At 43.1% G+C, this 16,498-nt stretch overlaps 8 protein-coding genes and 1 long non-coding RNA gene across 19 annotated transcripts in view; 2 read left to right on the forward strand and 7 right to left on the reverse strand.

Moving 5' to 3' along the window:
- LOC135351108 (adenylosuccinate lyase-like) overlaps nt 1-2,914 on the reverse strand; it is a 3,633-nt gene extending 719 nt beyond the window's left edge. The window contains exons 1-11 of one of the 2 annotated variants that reach the window (XM_064550038.1): nt 2,842-2,914; nt 2,605-2,791; nt 2,347-2,550; nt 2,250-2,294; nt 2,118-2,197; nt 1,903-2,074; nt 1,760-1,806; nt 1,376-1,582; nt 1,079-1,271; nt 870-959; nt 603-779 (exon numbers count right to left, since the gene is read on the reverse strand). In XM_064550038.1, the coding sequence (XP_064406108.1) occupies nt 603-779; nt 870-959; nt 1,079-1,271; nt 1,376-1,582; nt 1,760-1,806; nt 1,903-2,074; nt 2,118-2,197; nt 2,250-2,294; nt 2,347-2,550; nt 2,605-2,748 (1,359 nt within the window). In that variant the 5' untranslated portion in view covers nt 2,749-2,791; nt 2,842-2,914. Of the gene's footprint in view, nt 1-602; nt 780-869; nt 960-1,078; nt 1,272-1,375; nt 1,583-1,759; nt 1,807-1,902; nt 2,075-2,117; nt 2,198-2,249; nt 2,295-2,346; nt 2,551-2,604; nt 2,794-2,841 lie in introns of both variants that reach the window. The other variant, XM_064550039.1, reaches the window with a different exon arrangement.
- A 5-nt stretch (nt 2,915-2,919) lies between these two features.
- LOC135351117 (thiopurine S-methyltransferase-like) lies at nt 2,920-3,938 on the reverse strand. The gene has a single exon (XM_064550051.1). It carries the CDS (start codon nt 3,906-3,908, stop codon nt 3,054-3,056), a length of 855 nt encoding a protein of 284 aa, XP_064406121.1. The 5' UTR covers nt 3,909-3,938; the 3' UTR covers nt 2,920-3,053.
- A 1,171-nt stretch (nt 3,939-5,109) lies between these two features.
- On the reverse strand, nt 5,110-6,231 carry LOC135351119 (thiopurine S-methyltransferase-like). Its single transcript, XM_064550052.1, has one exon. The coding sequence runs from the start codon at nt 5,969-5,971 to the stop codon at nt 5,204-5,206; it is 768 nt and encodes a 255-aa protein (XP_064406122.1). The 5' UTR covers nt 5,972-6,231; the 3' UTR covers nt 5,110-5,203.
- A 331-nt stretch (nt 6,232-6,562) lies between these two features.
- On the forward strand, nt 6,563-7,273 carry LOC135351431 (thiopurine S-methyltransferase-like). The gene has a single exon (XM_064550416.1). The coding sequence runs from the start codon at nt 6,563-6,565 to the stop codon at nt 7,271-7,273; it is 711 nt and encodes a 236-aa protein (XP_064406486.1).
- A 34-nt stretch (nt 7,274-7,307) lies between these two features.
- On the reverse strand, nt 7,308-13,749 carry LOC135351121 (sugar transporter SWEET1-like). Of its 2 annotated transcripts, XM_064550056.1 has the most exons (7): nt 13,656-13,749; nt 8,408-8,496; nt 8,279-8,356; nt 8,102-8,231; nt 7,890-8,048; nt 7,718-7,837; nt 7,308-7,552 (listed from the first exon to the last, which is right to left on the reverse strand). In XM_064550056.1, exons 1-7 carry the CDS (start codon nt 13,659-13,661, stop codon nt 7,451-7,453), a joined length of 684 nt encoding a protein of 227 aa, XP_064406126.1. In that variant the 5' UTR covers nt 13,662-13,749; the 3' UTR covers nt 7,308-7,450. The 2 variants fall into 2 exon arrangements, with proteins under 2 accessions (XP_064406126.1, XP_064406124.1); XM_064550054.1 differs by lacking the exon at nt 13,656-13,749 and having other exon boundaries at nt 8,408-8,636.
- LOC135351126 (uncharacterized) lies at nt 8,772-12,625 on the forward strand. 9 transcript variants are annotated; one of them, XR_010399393.1, is made up of 10 exons: nt 8,772-9,016; nt 9,165-9,638; nt 9,731-9,894; nt 9,951-10,092; nt 10,221-10,314; nt 10,461-10,600; nt 10,797-11,021; nt 11,157-11,354; nt 11,417-12,297; nt 12,361-12,625. It is a non-coding gene; the product is annotated as an uncharacterized LOC135351126 (long non-coding RNA). The 9 variants fall into 9 exon arrangements; XR_010399396.1 differs by having other exon boundaries at nt 8,773-9,016; nt 11,417-12,055; XR_010399397.1 differs by having other exon boundaries at nt 8,773-9,016; nt 11,417-12,043.
- On the reverse strand, nt 10,772-11,285 carry LOC135351124 (uncharacterized). Its single transcript, XM_064550060.1, has 2 exons — nt 11,104-11,285; nt 10,772-11,036 (listed from the first exon to the last, which is right to left on the reverse strand). Exons 1-2 carry the CDS (start codon nt 11,283-11,285, stop codon nt 10,787-10,789), a joined length of 432 nt encoding a protein of 143 aa, XP_064406130.1. The 3' UTR covers nt 10,772-10,786.
- Nucleotides 13,750-13,904: 155 nt separating the features above from the next.
- On the reverse strand, nt 13,905-15,063 carry LOC135351120 (sugar transporter SWEET1-like). The gene is made up of 6 exons (XM_064550053.1): nt 14,907-15,063; nt 14,778-14,855; nt 14,601-14,730; nt 14,389-14,547; nt 14,212-14,331; nt 13,905-14,102 (listed from the first exon to the last, which is right to left on the reverse strand). The coding sequence occupies exons 1-6, from the start codon at nt 14,999-15,001 to the stop codon at nt 14,001-14,003; spliced, it is 684 nt and encodes a 227-aa protein (XP_064406123.1). The 5' UTR covers nt 15,002-15,063; the 3' UTR covers nt 13,905-14,000.
- Nucleotides 15,064-15,239: 176 nt separating this feature from the next.
- LOC135351122 (sugar transporter SWEET1-like) lies at nt 15,240-16,387 on the reverse strand. Its single transcript, XM_064550057.1, has 6 exons — nt 16,254-16,387; nt 16,126-16,203; nt 15,944-16,067; nt 15,724-15,882; nt 15,547-15,666; nt 15,240-15,437 (listed from the first exon to the last, which is right to left on the reverse strand). The coding sequence occupies exons 1-6, from the start codon at nt 16,346-16,348 to the stop codon at nt 15,336-15,338; spliced, it is 678 nt and encodes a 225-aa protein (XP_064406127.1). The 5' UTR covers nt 16,349-16,387; the 3' UTR covers nt 15,240-15,335.
- Between the last annotated feature and the right edge of the window lie 111 nt (nt 16,388-16,498).

The raw sequence follows: 16,498 nt of genomic DNA on the forward strand, positions 1-16,498 counted from the left end.
TGAATCCAATGTCCAATTTTTTATGATTTTCTGAAAGCTTAGAAAAAAATAATTCAAATGGTGTCATCAAAAATCATATTTGAGAGATAAAAGTATTTGCCGATTTGGCGATACCATGGATAAGAAAAACAAGAAATTAGGGCCCCGACAAAATGTTGGATTGAAATACGTCATTTGAAAGATCTCTTTCTAAGCATCCAAAAAATCGTAAAATGTTTGACATTGGATCAACGGTACTAAAGTTAAGGCTGTTGAAAGATGTTCAACTACACCCCCTCCATCAATGGTTTGGCGATTCTTTTAGCTGCCATAACTTGAATTCTGTGAATCCAATGTCAAATTTTTTATGATTTTCTGAAAGCTTAGAAAAAAAGAATTCAAATGGTGTCATCAAAAATCATATTTGAGAGATAAAAGTATTTGTCAATTTGGCGAGATACCATGGATAATAGCCCATGGTCCAAGGCCGAAAAACGACAAATTAGGGCCCCGACAAAATTTTGGATCGAAACATGTCATATGAAAGGTCTCTTTCAGAAAATTGTAAAATTTTTGACATTGGATCAATGGTACTAAAGTTATGGCTGTTGAAATACTGATACCTGTTGTGGAGCTCTCCCAGTGAACGTCTGTGGGTCCAACAGCTCCCCCAGTTGTGAGTGTACGGGGTTGAAGTAAGGAGAGGCCCTCAGTCGACTGACCAGATCATTCTCACGACCATGCAGCTTCACCTCGTTACCAGCCTCTTGAGACAGCACTCTGATCTGCTCATGGCACTCCTGGCACAATGAGTAGATAACAATCACAGTCAAATATAAATTGAAGAATAAGTACAATAAAATAGCATTTTTGCTTAAAGCCACACCCACCTGTCTGTCCGCCCCCGTCTTGACCATCGCCATTATGACATTTTCAGTCGCCATAAACGGAAGCTCTTGCGAAATGTTCTTCTCAATTACCTGTGAAATGGAAGGGAATTATCTAATAAGCCAACAACATTATTAACAGTGGAAGCTAATGGAATCAAGCACGTACACTTTTTAATAATTATACTGACAGTATCAATAATCTCGAGCACCTTAGGGTAGACAACTAGTCCCTCAAACACATTCTGTAGTGTATTGAGGACAGAGTCTGCAGTGAGGAAAGACTCTCCCAGACTAATCCTACGATTGGCCGAGTCGTCAAGGGAACGCTCCAACCATTGGACGGCAGCTGTTTGCTGTGCATCAGACACCAGGACCATGAGGTGGCGTGCCAGACTGCAACACCTGTGAGTGTGTGTGTGTGAGTGTGTGTGGGGGGGGGGCTTTATAATGACAGAGAAAGGAAGAGAGAGTGAGGGATAGAGACTATAAAGTAACTGCAAACACACCTCTCACATCTCATGGGGTTCCTCTTGTAGGGCATGGCACTGGACCCGATCTGATCTTGCTCGAACGGTTCCTCCATTTCCTTCTTGCTGGCGAGGAGGCGAATGTCTGTGGCTATCTTGTGAGCTGTGGCCCCCACCCCACTGACAGAGGAGAGCACGTCAAGGTCTTGTTTACGAGTGTACGTTTGTCCAGTCACAATGAACAAACTGAAGAGAGGAAATCCTCACCACACAGAAGATGGAATCACACTTGAAACGTTAAGTACATACAACAGATTTTGATCAGGCACAGAATGCTGATTTTAGCATACATACTGGAATTCGAAGACAGCTAGTAAGCAACAAAAATGCTGCTATTCATACAAATAATTATACATAGCACACCTTTTGAAGCCTGCTAGTTCAGTGACTCTTCTATCCAGTTCCACAACCTGTGTACAGGGGAGATAGTGACACCCACGCCACACACCCACACCACACACACCCACCCACCCACAAACACACCCACACCACACACACACACACACCTTATCGTGGTCTCCATTAAACAGAGCCAGGAAGGATGCTTGTGTTCCAGTGGTCCCCTTTACACCTCTAAACCGAAGCCTGTCTCTAGAGTGCTCCAAGTTGTGGAGGTCCATCAATAAATCATTGAGCCACAGACAAGCTCTCTTACCAACCGTCGTCAACTGGGCAGGCCTTCAAAATTGGTAAATTTAAATTCCTAGGTATTTAGACTCACTGGAAGTGCGTATATCCAAGAGTGGGTAGGTCTTTGTGCTTCTCTGCAAAGTCAGCTAGCCTCTGAATACACCTGGCAACCTATTTTGATAGCTATACATTACCAACCCAGTTTCTCCCCTCTCTCTCTCACTTTTGTTAGTAGAAGATTGATGCCCTCTTGAATCACAATCAGGTCCTATAAGAGAAATAGGAATTGGCTATAACAAGAAAGGAAGCTCCTAGCTTACAGTGTTATCAGTGACATAGCAGGAGGTGGCCCCGAGGTGGATGATGGCGGAGGCTTTGGGACAGCAACTGGCAAACGTGTGTACATGTGCCATTACATCGTGTCGTCTCTTCTTCTCCTCCTTTGCTGCCAAACCAAAGTCTATATTCTCAACATTGGACTCCATTTCTTTGATCTGCTCGTCAGTAACAGGAAGTCCCAACTCCTACATTAAAGAGAGCAAAATTAATATGTAATTATTATAATTATATGCATTCACCTTCTGTGCCTGTGCGAGGTAGAGCCATAGCTTTCTCCATGTGGTGAACTTGTGTCTCTCTGAGAATGTCCAGAGCATGTCCTTGCTGGCATAGCGACTCGTGAGGGGACTACGATATGAGGAGTACGGGTCACTAGGGTCCATTGCACACAGCTGATGGCAACAATCCTCTCCCTTCTATCAAATACTGCAAATGCAATGCTATCAATAGTGCTAGTGTGGGCTACCACCACTTACCTTATATACACCATGCAATACAGTCCACTCAAGTACAATGCAATAATAACCTTTGAACTATAAAATTATTTGACACCACAGTCTCATGAATAATGATGAGGGGAGAGGAATGTTTATATGCTGATATTAACTACGCACACACACAGGTGTGTTGAGTTCAGTTATTGGTTGAGTTCAGCTATTGGTTGAGTTCAGCTATTGGTTGAGTTCAGCTATTGGTTCTTTGTAATAAGGTTGATATCATTGGTGGCCTTGGTTACTCCCTCAAAGTCTGAATTATCAAACGGTCCTTTCTCCAGTAGTTCCACCTTACAGCCAGGGAAGAATCTGCTAAGCTCGTCAGTAGAGAGGGGGGCAGGGGCAGGCCCTTTAGTAAGCTCTCTGATGTCATACCACACAGTTGAGAACAGCATCGCACCATCGGCTTTCAGCAGCGTCTTTAGCTTGTCTGCATAAGGCTGCATGTCTTTCTCAGGTATAGCAACAATACCGTGACCATCCCATACGGCATCAAATGGACCCACATCGCTAGGTAGAGTATCGAAAAAATTACCAACGTAGATTGCTATCTTCTTGTCATCAGTGGCCGTGTAGACCTTAAAGGGACCTTTCTCTGTTACAGAGTATGGAATTGGGGGCTGGTTTTCCGTGAATATAGACTTGACGGCTTTTTCGGATATCTCAATCCCGATTACATCGTGACCTTTGCCGGCTAAGAACGCCACATCTGAGGAGTCTCCACACAGCGACACTAGTACGGACACAGAGGGTCGGTCTCGAGTTAGCTTGGGGAGGTATTTCTTAAGATATTTCTGACTTCCACAACCTCTTTCGTCCTCCTCCGCTCCTCCGTGATGGTGATGACCGTGATGGTGATGATCGTGATGGTGGTGATGGTCGTGATGCTCGTGGCCATGGGACTGGTGTGAGAACTCTGCAAAATCAGTATCCCAGTGCTTTACCCAATCCTCAGCAGAGATGCCTATCTTGGGTCCTGCCATTGCCTCAATTCTTGACTGCTTCTCTGATACAAATGCTGAGAGAATAAAAATGGCTACCTTTACCATCAAAAGAGGGCGGGGCTAACTATCATTGACATTGCTCTAATTTTAGTCCCTATCGCATATCGGGAATTAGACTCGATCCCAGGCCGCTCTTCTTCTCTTTTGAGGCCTTGTGAAGGTGTGAAGGAGGCTAATCGGGAATTAGCTTGAATATTGTTTAATTAACCTTCTTTTTGTACATGATTGCAGTCTGTTTGGGGTTACTTTGTATGTAGTAAGTAAATGTACGAGGCGTATATACTATTAGCTATAATTTATTGCTGTCATGATTAAGGTTGCAGAGTAAAAGCCGAAGCTAACATCACATTATAAAATAATTTATTAGCCAGCAATTAACAAGGAAAGGAAGTAAATGACAAGGAAAGGAAGTGAGGGTGGAATGTTGAGCTATAAGTGCTAGTACATTATACATGTTCTTGCAATTGAACCTTGAACCTTCCATACTTTCACTCCTGCAGCAAAAATACAGTTTTATGTTTACCTGATTTACCACATGTGTGGAATATTGTGTGTGACGCTCTCCAAGCAACCCAGGAGGTACGCCACAGAGCTCGTTATTTTATAGTGATTCGGCCCTCGCATCCCACAAAAGAGAGCAGGGGGTGCCCGGCCAGTCCCTCAGAGAGCAGGGGGTGCACGACTCCCTGCATCCAGACCCACACACAGAGAGAGAGCAGGGGGCGCACGACTCCCCGCATCCAGACCCACACAGACAGAGAGAGCAGGGGGCGCACGACCCCCCGCATCCAGACAGAGCGTAGGGGGCGCATGGCCCCCCCCCCCCCCCCCGCATGCTTACGTTACGTTTTATCCTTACTCCCTGCAGCAAGCTGTGGTTAGAGGCGCGCGCGGCTAATACTAATGATATTCATATCCATCATTCAAACTCTACCGCAATAGTAATTATATCTTCAATTTTTTTGCAGCAAAGGGCTACTATACATGTACCTTATTATAATTAACGGGTACTAATTTTAGTGAATTTGTAAATGTTGAATCATAGACAATTTATAGTATCAAGAGTTCATTAGTATCTATGGCGTTGAATGCTTACTTTCAATAACATTAATTGGTTTTGTGAATTGACTCGTAATTATAAATGGCAGTCTTGATCTATATTCTATGTGATGAGGGGAAGTTTTATAATAATTATCTGGAGTTTATGCATGCACTCCTCCTGTAGATCCTGCTAGATGCCATGGTGTCAAGTACTGGACAATACAATACAAAACTAATGATTGAAACTATAACTACCTAAGCACACACAGATGTGTTGAGTTCAGTTATTGGTTGTTTAGTTATTGGTTCTTGGTGACAAAATTGATATCATTGGTAATCTTGGTTACTCCCTCAAAGTCTGAATTATCAAACGGTCCTTTCTCCAGTAGTTCCACCTTACAGCCAGGGAAGAATCTGCTAAGCTCGTCAGTAGAGAGGGGGGCAGGGGCAGGCCCTTTAGTAAGCTCGTTGATGTCATACCACAAAGTAGAGAACAGCATCGCACCATTGGCTTTCAGCAGCGTCTTCAGCTTGTCTGCATATGGCTGCATGTCTTTCTCAGGTAGTGAAACAATACCGTGACCATCCCATACGGCATCAAATGGACCCACATCACTAGGTAGAGTATCAAAAAAATTACCAACGTAGATTGCTATCTTCTTGTCATCAGTGGCCGTGTAGACCTTGAAGGGACCTTTCTCTGTTACAGAGTATGGAATTGGGGGCTGGTTTTCCGTGAAAATAGACTTGACGGCCTTTTCGGATATTTCAATCCCGATTACATCGTGACCTTTGCCGGCTAAGAACGCCACATCTGAGGAGTCTCCACACAGCGACACTAGTACGGACACAGAGGGTCGGTCTCGAGTTAGCTTGGGGAGGTATTTCTTAAGTGATTTCATACTTCCACAACCTCTTTCCTCGCATCCCTCGGCCCCGGCGCCATGATGATCCTGATGGCCGTGCTCGCCCTGATCGCCATGCTCCTGGTGTGAGAACTCTACAAAGTCAGTCTCCCAGTGCTTTACCCAATCCTCAGCAGAGATGCCTATCTTGGGTCCTGCCATTGCCGTGCCAGTGGATATGATATAGCAGCTCGCGCTCAATGCAATTTTCTGGCTTCTAAATAATGCAGAAAAGAAAAATGGCCTCTACGTAAGAGGGCGCGGCAGGGCTATGGGGGGATCTGGATCCAGAGGAGGTCGGACATCACTTAAACTTTCACTAATTATGACCCTTTAATGACATTCCAGGCCAAATTACTTTTCGTTTTTGCTGACTCAGCAGTAGAACACGACTGGATCTAGCTTGTATGGCTATTATATGCTGATAGGGTTAGGTCCAGTAACCATCACAGACACCAACACAATAAGTTGTCAACAGCTTCAGCGACAGAAACCGTGCAGAAACATTGTCTCATAAATCAGTCGCCCTCTATGACATGGACTCGTGATTAGGCCGCCCAACGTTTAGAGGGCGGCTGAAATATGAGACTAGCAGAAGTACAGTAGCCGTTACTGCTGAGTCAGCAAAAACGAAAAGCCATTTGGCCTGGAATGTCATTAAAAGGTCATAATTAGTGAAAGTTCAAGTGATGTCCGACTTCCTCTGATCTGGATTTACATCCTGGGAGAGGCCATTTGCTATTATCAATTACAATGGCTGGAGCTGGACAACCTTCACAGACAGGAGATGCCAAATTTGACAATTGGCAGAGCATGTGGACTAACAGTAATGGCAAGCCTGGATGGCAAGTGGATGTCGTTGACACGTACCTGCAGAAGCATGTGAGCCGTTTGACTGGAGACAAGGAAAGTATCACCATTTTGGTATCGTGGTGTGGCAAATGTTTGGACATGATCTGGTTGGCTGAGCAAGGGCACACGGTGGTTGGAGTAGAGTACACTGAGTACGCAGTCAACCAGTTCTTCAGCGACAACAGTATTCCATTCTCAATGATCGAGAGAGACGGGTTCAAAGTGTATGCAGCCAAGGAACGAAAGATAACCATCTATTGTGGAGACATGTTCAAGTTCACTTCGAGCATTTCCGGCTGCATGTTTGATGCTGTGTGGGACCACCATGCCCTGGGCGCCTGTAATCCTTCACAAAGACAGACACATATCGGAGTCTTACGATCCATTCTCAAGCCCCAGGGAAAGATTTTGTTGTCTCATTTCGAGTACGATCCGACTGAGCACTCTGGCCCTCCCTTCAGCTTGTGGCCTGCACTGATCCAGGAGCTATTCAAGGAGCACTTCAGTGTGGAGTTGGTGGAGCATATCGACCGATCAGATGGTTCAACAGCTAAGAGGTTTAACTTGTCCTGGAACAAAAGGCCAATACATTTACTTCAAAGCTTAAACTAGATCTAGCAGTTTTTTTTGTAAGTATATAAGTACATGAACTCAACAATAATTATTGTGTTGTTGTAGTTAATTAGTACATGTACATCGTTTAAACTGAATACACAAGTTATTGTTCATCACAAGCATACATGTACATGTGTATAGTTGGAGAACAGTTGCTGCTATAACTATAAAGAGTTAGGCCGGTGATTGGATAGTGAGAACTTTCTTCGTGGGAGGGTAGACACAGAACAGAAAGAGTTGAATGAGAGAGAGGATGAACCCTATCAAGTTGGGGAACTGTGTGTGTGCAGTAGTGAGGGTATGGGGTGGTTACACAGATACACATTACAAATACATGAGTATACACATGAGTTCATTAGAACTCTTGGTATACAGTATCAGCATTATTATACTTGAGCATTTTTCAGACAAAACTATGCTACATCATTATATCAAACCCACCTGAATGTAGACGTCAGAGACGGCTAGTCCATAGAGTGTCCACAGACTGGTAACCAGAGAACAGAGGACAGAGAAAGGCAAGGACATAGACTCAATACTCTTAGTGCGTACTACAACAGGCTGGGGGGGGGGTAGGTTTAGGGGGAGGGTTATAGTGGCTGTAGCATCTCACCATAGTAGACAGAGGAGAACCAAAGAAGCAAATAGAGAAAAAATTGGCAATGATTCCAAGATGAATTAGCCTATTGAGTTCACTGACCACTACCATCACGTAGAATAGAACTGCTCCAATTATAGAACAGGTTATAAAAATGTCACGAATTAGCGACGTCTGTGAGAGGGTGTGTGAGGCAGTGTGGTGGGCGGATGTGTGTACGTACGTACCTTGTCTTCAGTAAAGTAATAATAGAGGACAATGTACATGACCTGTAGAATAAGTCCAAAAGTATTGATGAACAGAATTGAGTTGTCCCAAAATTCATTCAAAACTGAATAGGTGGCCCAGAAAAAGCAACTATGTGCACATAATAATATACAAGTCATCGAGATGGTAGTACTTACTTCAAGGAGGCTGCGAGGAAGGGAATATATGGTATAACACCAACCCTCTTCTCTATGAGGATCTTACGGCAGGTGAGGCTATTAGGAATGGTATGATTTCACTGAATAGATGATATTGTAGAGACTTACATTCCAGCTGAGAATAATGCTAGTGTGAAGACAACGGCCATGTATCCCAACACATGTCTCCATGCATACAGACTATCCTTCATGTCCTTGAACATCACTAGTTGGGCGGAGTCCAACCAACGCTTCGCTCATGGTTGGGTATCAGTACATGTAGCAGTTTTGTTCCCACTGCAAGAAATTTGCAGCCCAATCAGATTGCTGCGTTCAAGTGGGAAACCTTACAGCTCAATTTAGCTGACAAGGCGAGCTGCACAGGTGTTTCGATCAATGATATTGATGGCCACTTAGTTTAACAGGAAGTGGGCGTGCTCATTGCATTTTTTCATACCTCAGTACACTTCCGGTAAGGCATTAAATTTCCTGGTTGTTTCAACAGGAAGACCAGCCCTTGTGGTTGCACCTATCTACTGCAGGAAGCACTGCAAAGGAAGTACATTCCATTACCTCTTTGTTGGTGCAACTTGCACAAAAAACAAAGCACCCCAGCAAAAGTTACACCTACTTTTGATAAACCGCATGTAGCAGCCCTGATTTTACAGGCTAAGTTTAAAGAGCAATATCTTCAATGTGGAAAATTTTCTGCGCTTGGAATAAAGACTGAATTATATGGTAAGCGTAGTTCTATCTTATTGTATAACTCTCATTATGCGCTAACTTTTTCTATAGTAGATATGAGCATTGGTTTGTAGACAATTTTTTATCAGAAAATAATCTGATCTTTTGTTTATAAACATCTTTTTTTTATGACTGGCTTTAGTGAGAAGTTTAGTGGAGCAACATTTATAAAATGGTTCTTCATTTTGCTGTGAAGCTTCTCCACACTGTCACTCATGCTGCAGAATTTGTGCCCCTCTCTGTTGAACCAGTTGTGGATGCTTTCAGCTCCCTGTTCCCCCATGAGTCCAAAAGCCACACCAGGACCCCACTCTCTCAGCCATGAGATAGTGTGCTTCTCTAGCATGTGAAGTTTGGGAGTGATCGATGCCGTAGGGAACCTTTCCCGGTAATACTTCATGAAAGAAGCAATGTTGTTCTCTGAAAATCAAAAAAGCTTGTTGTAACATTATCGACTCATCATTATAAACTTACCGAGTGTGTCTACTTCAACGGGTGTTATGTAGCGTTGATCGTACATACTATGGCATCTTGAAAAGAGATCGAAAGCAACAGAAAACTTCCTGGATGTTTCTACTGCTTTCTGGGAGACTGGTTGCGAGAAACGAATGCCAAGGTAACGAATGGACTCGCATAAGGTTTTCGTGTTCTCCTCCTATAATTATTTGGTATACTATAAAGTCAAAAGTTTTATTATTTCACCTTCAGTGTTCGATGAACGTGGTTCCCAACAAATGTTCCACTGTAATACGCTTGACGATGTACATTGAAAGAAGCCAGAGCTGTGTCAAGTTCCTTAACAAAAGGCCCGTCATGAAGCTTGAACCCTTTTGCAATCTCTGCTTCAGCTAGGTGGTACTCTTTTGTCTGAAGTAAGTAGTGAAACGCATAACAACATGTAATAATTATGTTTACGTTTACGTACTAGTTTTTCTGCTTTTTTGTTTATAGCATTCGCCTCAGTGAACAAATCCACAATTTGTGGATCCTCTTCAGGGTCATCTTCCTCGGAAAGAGTGAAGAGAAGTGTTATCAGGTCATGCTGGTTCTTGAGTTCATCTGACAACCTGGTATGTTTTCATTTAGTTTTATAGTTGTCACTTTATATATATACCTTCTCATATCACTCTTGAGTTGGGTGATCTTCTCCAATGCTTGTGCATAGTGACCATAACTCGCTCCACCTTTCTCTGCACAGTCTTCACTAGCCACCATCATGTCCAGCTCATGGCATTCATTCTCAAGGAGAGAAAAGAGCCGGTAGAAAATGCCGAGGGAAATATGAAGGCCAGGTGGGCATACCTACATGTATGTGTATACATAGTACATGTATATATATCCACTATTGTAATTGTAACCTGTAATTTACATTGGTAAGTTGTATCCCAGGAAAGAAGGGTTGTCGTACAACATTATTGTACTGTTTTGCCTTCTTCAGATCTGCTCCAGCTGCAGTGAAGCGTTCAAAGTCCTGGCAAATGCTTTGTGTGCTTCTGGCAGGAACACTCTGGGGTGGGTCTCGGAGCTGATCAGAAGTAACCAGGCACCAAATGCAGCAGTACTTTCCTGTTTTCAGAAGTAAGATGTTTCTTCGTTGAAGCCTGTACATGTAACTAATAATCATAGTACCTGATGCTCCTGACAGGCCATACATATGGCACAAAAATTCGTAGTCGCCACTCAAAAATGTTTTGATCTTCTTCCCTCTGCAATGTGTCGTAATGATGTTATAGCACAATAATTATTATTGTGGTGTTGTGTGTATCACCTCCAGGTTTTAGACTCCAGGTCTTCAATCTGGTCTCTGTACCTCTTGAGAGCAATTCTGAGGTTGACGGGGTTGTCAGACGCTTCAAACATGCAGAACACACAGGTGTTATTGGCCGCATTAGGATTCTCCACGTTGACGATCTGGAAGGACATCTTGAAGCTTCCTCCTCCTTTGTCACCCCCAAACTTGACCCACAATTCATCACTAGGGATACGACCTTCATGCCAGGTGAGACGGTGTACCCTGTTTATAGTATAATTAAACTTGTGCACTTTTATTTACTTGTGTACATGCATGTGGTGTTCGTTACCCTGTGATGTCGTTGTCGTTCATTGACAACATGTCCTCTATCTTCTGCCACAGATCCTTGACATACGCCATAGGAACATTCCTAATCTCAATGGTATTGTGACCATCATGGACAGGAAAGGTGAATGGGGTTAACTCGGTACATAGGTTCTCCCCTACGTACTGCTCCGATTCTGCCCGCATCTTCTTTTCTGAGGCTATCTCGACTCCCCACTGCTTCAACCACCTGATTCCAATAATGTGAATATGAAGGTACTGTTTGTAGTTTAAACTTGCCTCCTCATATCTCTCGTCTTGTTGTATGCCAAGTGCAGGTCCACCTTCATTGCTAAAGCTTCCCTGGCAGGAATCGATATCTTGATACTCCCTTTCTCTCGGAGCTTATCTATGAGTGCCTGCCGTTTCTCCCGGCTGCTGGCAGTCACCTCATTTGCCAGCTGAGTACACTCATCCCCACCACTGATCCTTTTCCTCTGATGTCTAAGTTCAGAGGAACGACGCCGCACAGTCCGAGAACTTGCCTGCCCAGAAGGTACTCTAGGAGACCTGACTTGCATTAGTGTGATGGGCTATTTGGTACAAGTACATAATAATAAACATGTGCAGTGCATATTGTATTCATTATACCTGTCCTCCTGTCTGTAATTGTAGTGTTTGAGAATGTTCAGGATCGGATGACAGACTCCGTGTTACAAGAGATGCCTGGAGTTTCTTCTCTGCTGGTGTTAGGGGTATGTGCGACGGCTTTTTTATCACATGTGTGATATTTGTGGTCAGACTTCGAATGAAGGCCAGGATTGCTTCTGGAGGTTGCCTGACAGTGCAAAAATCAGCCACATGATCAGCGCCACAACAGGGACAACAAAGGGATTCGGCTTTTAGTAAGCTCTGGCAGCAGCATTCAGCACATGCGTACTTTTGGCACGTCGTGAGCTCAATTGGTTTGTTAAGAAGTGAGGAGCACAACTCACATTTTAATTCATCAGGAACATTCAGTATGTTAGCAGGGTCCATGTCCGGTGTAACGGAATTTGCTGCTATTTCCCTTATGTGTTTAATAATAGCCTGTGGAGAGATGTTGGGTGGTCTGCCAGCTTTGAAGGGTTTCTTGGGTCTCCCTGCTTTTGAAATAGCCGTGCACACTGAACACTGCTCGTTGTGCATGTGATCAACCCACTGGTGTATTTGTAAGCTGGTGGGTTTGTAGTCTGTTTTATTTGCTTTTGCACGCTTGGTGAAATACATTATATTTCTACAGGGATGACAATAGCATTGAGGATGGATGGAGGGATTATCAGAGCTTATATGAAGACCAAATGTGTCCAATAGTTCGCTGGCATTTTCTGAACACTGATATTTGGTAGTCCTTTTCCCTTTAGAGGCTAAGAGACTTTTCCCACACACTCTACACAGTCTCTCTAAGGCTGCTTTGTGCGCTTCTGTCATTCCTGTGAATTGTAATGTATAGTTTACGTTTTACAGCTGTTTCATTGTACATTTTAATCAATATTTGATGTTGCATATCTCACTGCAAAAAAGTTAGCGCATTACCTGACAGATGTATTTCAGTAGTACAACACTTCCTCTTCAAGATGGTAGTAGACTCAATTCCTGGAAATTTTCTGCTTTCCACTACAAAGTACTTTACTACAACCACTCATTGCATGATTGTTTTGATAACAAAACCACGAGGTATGTTTGGCCTGCGCAAAACCATATTGTTGTTAATTTGTGTGCGCAGTCACAGCAGTGACGTAGAATAACCATTAAAGAACATGATTACATCACAAAAAACGTTCCTATGCAACAGGAACATAGAAATAATTCAAGTCAAAAAGATTGCAAAACAGGAAGTTAAAAAATTAATACCACGCCCATTTTTCTAATATTTCGTGAAACATTCCATTGTTCCAATTATAAACTAAGTGGCCAACTTGAAACACCTGTGGCTGGGACACTGTATTTCTCTGGAGAATGCAGAAACAGCTCCTGCTGGATATCTAGGCTACTAGAAAAGAAGCATAGTCTATCTTAGCATCTATGAATGAAGCTTAAACAGTATGTATTAATTAATTAAAAGGACTTGTCTTTGTTTTAAGTTTTGTTGTGCTACCAATAAGATTAGATCATTAGTTTGGACAAAACATGTGTTATGTATGCCTTCTCTTTGGTCTTCGAAAAGCTTCTCAGAAGCCTTGGGGTAGTCTTATAGCTGGCTGTACCTCTCCTTGTGCTAGATGTCTAACTATTATGAAAAAGTTTATTTCTGCCTGTACTAAATCTTATATTACAGGCTAGAGTATTCTTCTACTTTCTCTAAGAGTCTGAGGTCTTTCTTGAATTCCAAAACAACTATAGCTAGATCCAGTCAGCTAGAATAGCCATCCAAATAGTTAATTAATTTCTTTATATTGCACCCCTGAGCCATGCGGTTGTCAGCCACTTAAAGATTAAACAATATTCATACTCTGTCTCAAGTACCGGTGGAACAAAACTGCTACGTGTACTGATACCCAACCCAGAGCGCAGCGTTGGTTGGACTCCGCCCAACTAGAACATCACTGCACACCTTTAGGCTTTAGGTTGATCTAAATGGTAAAGATCGGCTGATCGCTTATGCAGAGTTATATTTGTGTGGTGATATCCGCCGCCCTCTATTCAAAATTTAGTGAATTAATTGTCCCCAGGTGGAATCGAACCCATGCCTTATCTATCACCTAATCTACTAAGCTTAACCACTAAGCCACACCTATTCTGCTCCAAACCTATCTAGTCATCCACACCTACCCAGTATTTACAGACTTGCAGGTGGCGAAATACATATTATTGTGTTATCGTACATGTTCATCACAAGCATACATGTACATGGAAAATAGTTGCTGCTATAACTGTAGAGAGTTAGGCCGGTGATTGGATAGTAAAGACTTTCTTCTTGGGAGGGTATACACAGAACAGAGAGAGTTGAATGAGAGAGAGGATGAACCCTATGAAGTTGGGGAACTGTGTGTGTGCAGTAGTGAGGGTATGGGGTGGTTACACAGATACAGTATCAGCACATACTTGAGCATTTTTCAGATAAAGCTACGCACATAATACATATCAAACCCACCTGAACATAGACGTCAGAAATGGCTACTCCGTAGAGTGTCCACAGACTGGTAACCAGAGAAGAGAGGACAGAGAAAGGCAAGGACATAGACTCAGTACTCTTAGTGCGTACTACAACAGCCTGGGGGGGGGGGGGGTAGGTTTAGGGGGGAGGGTTATAGTGGCTGTAGCATCTCACCATAGTAGACAGAGGAGAACCAAAGAAGCAAATAGAGAAAAAATTGGCAATGATTCCAAGATGAATTAGCCTATTGAGTTCACTGACCACTACCATCACGTAGAATAGAACTGCTCCAATTATAGAACAGGTTATAAAAATGTCACGAATTAGCGACGTCTGTGAGAGGGTGTGTGAGGCAGTGTGGTGGGCGGATGTGTGTACGTACGTACCTTGTCTTCAGTAAAGTAATAATAGAGGACAATGTACATGACCTGTAGAATAAGTCCAAAAGTATTGATGAACAGAATTGAGTTGTCCCAAAATTCATTCAAAACTGAATAGGTGGCCCAGAAAAAGCAACTATGTGCACATAATAATATACAAGTCATCGAGATGGTAGTACTTACTTCAAGGAGGCTGCGAGGAAGGGAATATATGGTATAACACCAACCCTCTTCTCTATGAGGATCTTACGGCAGGTGAGGCTATTAGGAATGGTATGATTTCACTGAATAGATGATATTGTAGAGACTTACATTCCAGCTGAGAATAATGCTAGTGTGAAGACAACGGCCATGTATCCCAACACATGTCTCCATGCATACAGACTATCCTTCATGTCCTTGAACATCACTGCACACCTTTAGGGGTTGATCTAAATGGTAAAGATCGGCTGATCGCTTATGCAGAGTTATATTTGTGTGGTGATATCCGCCGCCCTCTATTCAAAATTTAGTGAATTAATTGTCCCCAGGTGGAATCGAACCCATGCCTTATCTATCACCTAATCTACTAAGCTTAACCACTAAGCCACACCTATTCTGCTCCAAACCTATCTAGTCATCCACACCTACCCAGTATTTACAGACTTGCAGGTGGCGAAATACATATTATTGTGTTATCGTACATGTTCATCACAAGCATACATGTACATGGAAAATAGTTGCTGCTATAACTGTAGAGAGTTAGGCCGGTGATTGGATAGTAAAGACTTTCTTCTTGGGAGGGTATACACAGAACAGAGAGAGTTGAATGAGAGAGAGGATGAACCCTATGAAGTTGGGGAACTGTGTGTGTGCAGTAGTGAGGGTATGGGGTGGTTACACAGATACAGTATCAGCACATACTTGAGCATTTTTCAGATAAAGCTACGCACATAATACATATCAAACCCACCTGAACATAGACGTCAGAAATGGCTACTCCGTAGAGTGTCCACAGACTGGTAACCAGAGAAGAGAGGACAGAGAAAGGCAAGGACATAGACTCAGTACTCTTAGTGCGTACTACAACAGCCTGGGGGGGGGGGGGGTAGGTTTAGGGGGGAGGGTTATAGTGGCTGTAGCATCTCACCATAGTAGACAGAGGAGAACCAAAGAAGCAAATAGAGAAAAAATTGGCAATGATTCCAAGATGAATTAGCCTATTGAGTTCACTGACCACTACCATCACGTAGAATAGAACTGCTCCAATTATAGAACAGGTTATGACAGTATCACGAATTAGCGACGTCTGTGAGAGGGTGTGTGTGTGTGTGAGGCAGTGTGGTGGGCGGATGTGTGTACGTACGTACCTTGTTTTCAGTAAAGTAGTAATAGAGGACAATGTACATGACCTGTAGAATAAGTCCCACAGTGTTGATGAACAGAATTGAGCTGTCGCCCTTCAAAATTGCATAGGTGGCCCAGAAAGAGCAACTACCAAAAAACAACATATGCATATAAATATACAAGTCATCGCAATGGTAGTACTTACTTCAAGGAGGCTGCGAGGAAGGGAAGGTATGGTATAACACCAACCTTCTTCTCTGTGAGGATCTTACGGCAGAGGAGGCTATTAGGAATGGTATGATTTCACTGATAGATGATATTGTAGAGACTTACATTCCAGCTGAGAATAATGCTAGGGTGAAGACAACGGCCATGTATCCCAACACATGTCTCCATGCATACAGACTATCCTTCATGTCCTTGAACATTTCTACTCAAAATAACAACATAAACACTGTCTATTAGGTTGATCTAAATGGTAAAGATCGCTTATGCAGAAGTTCTATTTGTGCGGTGTTATCACGCCGCCCACAAAAAGCAATTCTACAACACCCACGCTTTAGCAGCCCCGCCTCCCC

This window comes from Halichondria panicea, chromosome 17, assembly GCF_963675165.1.
Source record: "Halichondria panicea chromosome 17, odHalPani1.1, whole genome shotgun sequence".
In the NCBI taxonomy this organism is placed as follows: Eukaryota; Metazoa; Porifera; class Demospongiae; order Suberitida; family Halichondriidae; genus Halichondria; species Halichondria panicea.

Bases quoted from the DNA above. Each gene is read 5' to 3' on its own strand.
- LOC135351117 (XM_064550051.1), bottom strand. From the start codon at position 3,908: ATGGTAAAGGTAGCCATTTTTATTCTCTCAGCATTTGTATCAGAGAAG.
- LOC135351119 (XM_064550052.1), bottom strand. From the start codon at position 5,971: ATGGCAGGACCCAAGATAGGCATCTCTGCTGAGGATTGGGTAAAGCAC.
- LOC135351431 (XM_064550416.1), top strand. From the start codon at position 6,563: ATGGCTGGAGCTGGACAACCTTCACAGACAGGAGATGCCAAATTTGAC.
- LOC135351124 (XM_064550060.1), bottom strand. From the start codon at position 11,285: ATGCGGGCAGAATCGGAGCAGTACGTAGGGGAGAACCTATGTACCGAG. The intron at 11,037-11,103 runs GTAACGAACACC...TACTATAAACAG, and splicing joins AACGACAACGACATCACAGG to GGTACACCGTCTCACCTGGC.
- LOC135351121 (XM_064550056.1), bottom strand. The intron at 8,357-8,407 runs GTAAGTCTCTAC...CATTCCTAATAG, and splicing joins GCATTATTCTCAGCTGGAAT to CCTCACCTGCCGTAAGATCC. The intron at 7,838-7,889 runs GTGAGATGCTAC...CCCCCCCCCCAG, and splicing joins GTTCTCCTCTGTCTACTATG to CCTGTTGTAGTACGCACTAA.
- LOC135351120 (XM_064550053.1), bottom strand. From the start codon at position 15,001: ATGTTCAAGGACATGAAGGATAGTCTGTATGCATGGAGACATGTGTTG. The intron at 14,731-14,777 runs GTAAGTACTACC...ATGTGCACATAG, and splicing joins TTCCTCGCAGCCTCCTTGAA to TTGCTTTTTCTGGGCCACCT. The intron at 14,103-14,211 runs GTGGGTTTGATA...GCACACACACAG, and splicing joins TTTCTGACGTCTATGTTCAG to TTCCCCAACTTCATAGGGTT.
- LOC135351122 (XM_064550057.1), bottom strand. From the start codon at position 16,348: ATGTTCAAGGACATGAAGGATAGTCTGTATGCATGGAGACATGTGTTG. The intron at 16,068-16,125 runs GTAAGTACTACC...GTTTTTTGGTAG, and splicing joins TTCCTCGCAGCCTCCTTGAA to TTGCTCTTTCTGGGCCACCT. The intron at 15,667-15,723 runs GTGAGATGCTAC...CCCCCCCCCCAG, and splicing joins GTTCTCCTCTGTCTACTATG to GCTGTTGTAGTACGCACTAA.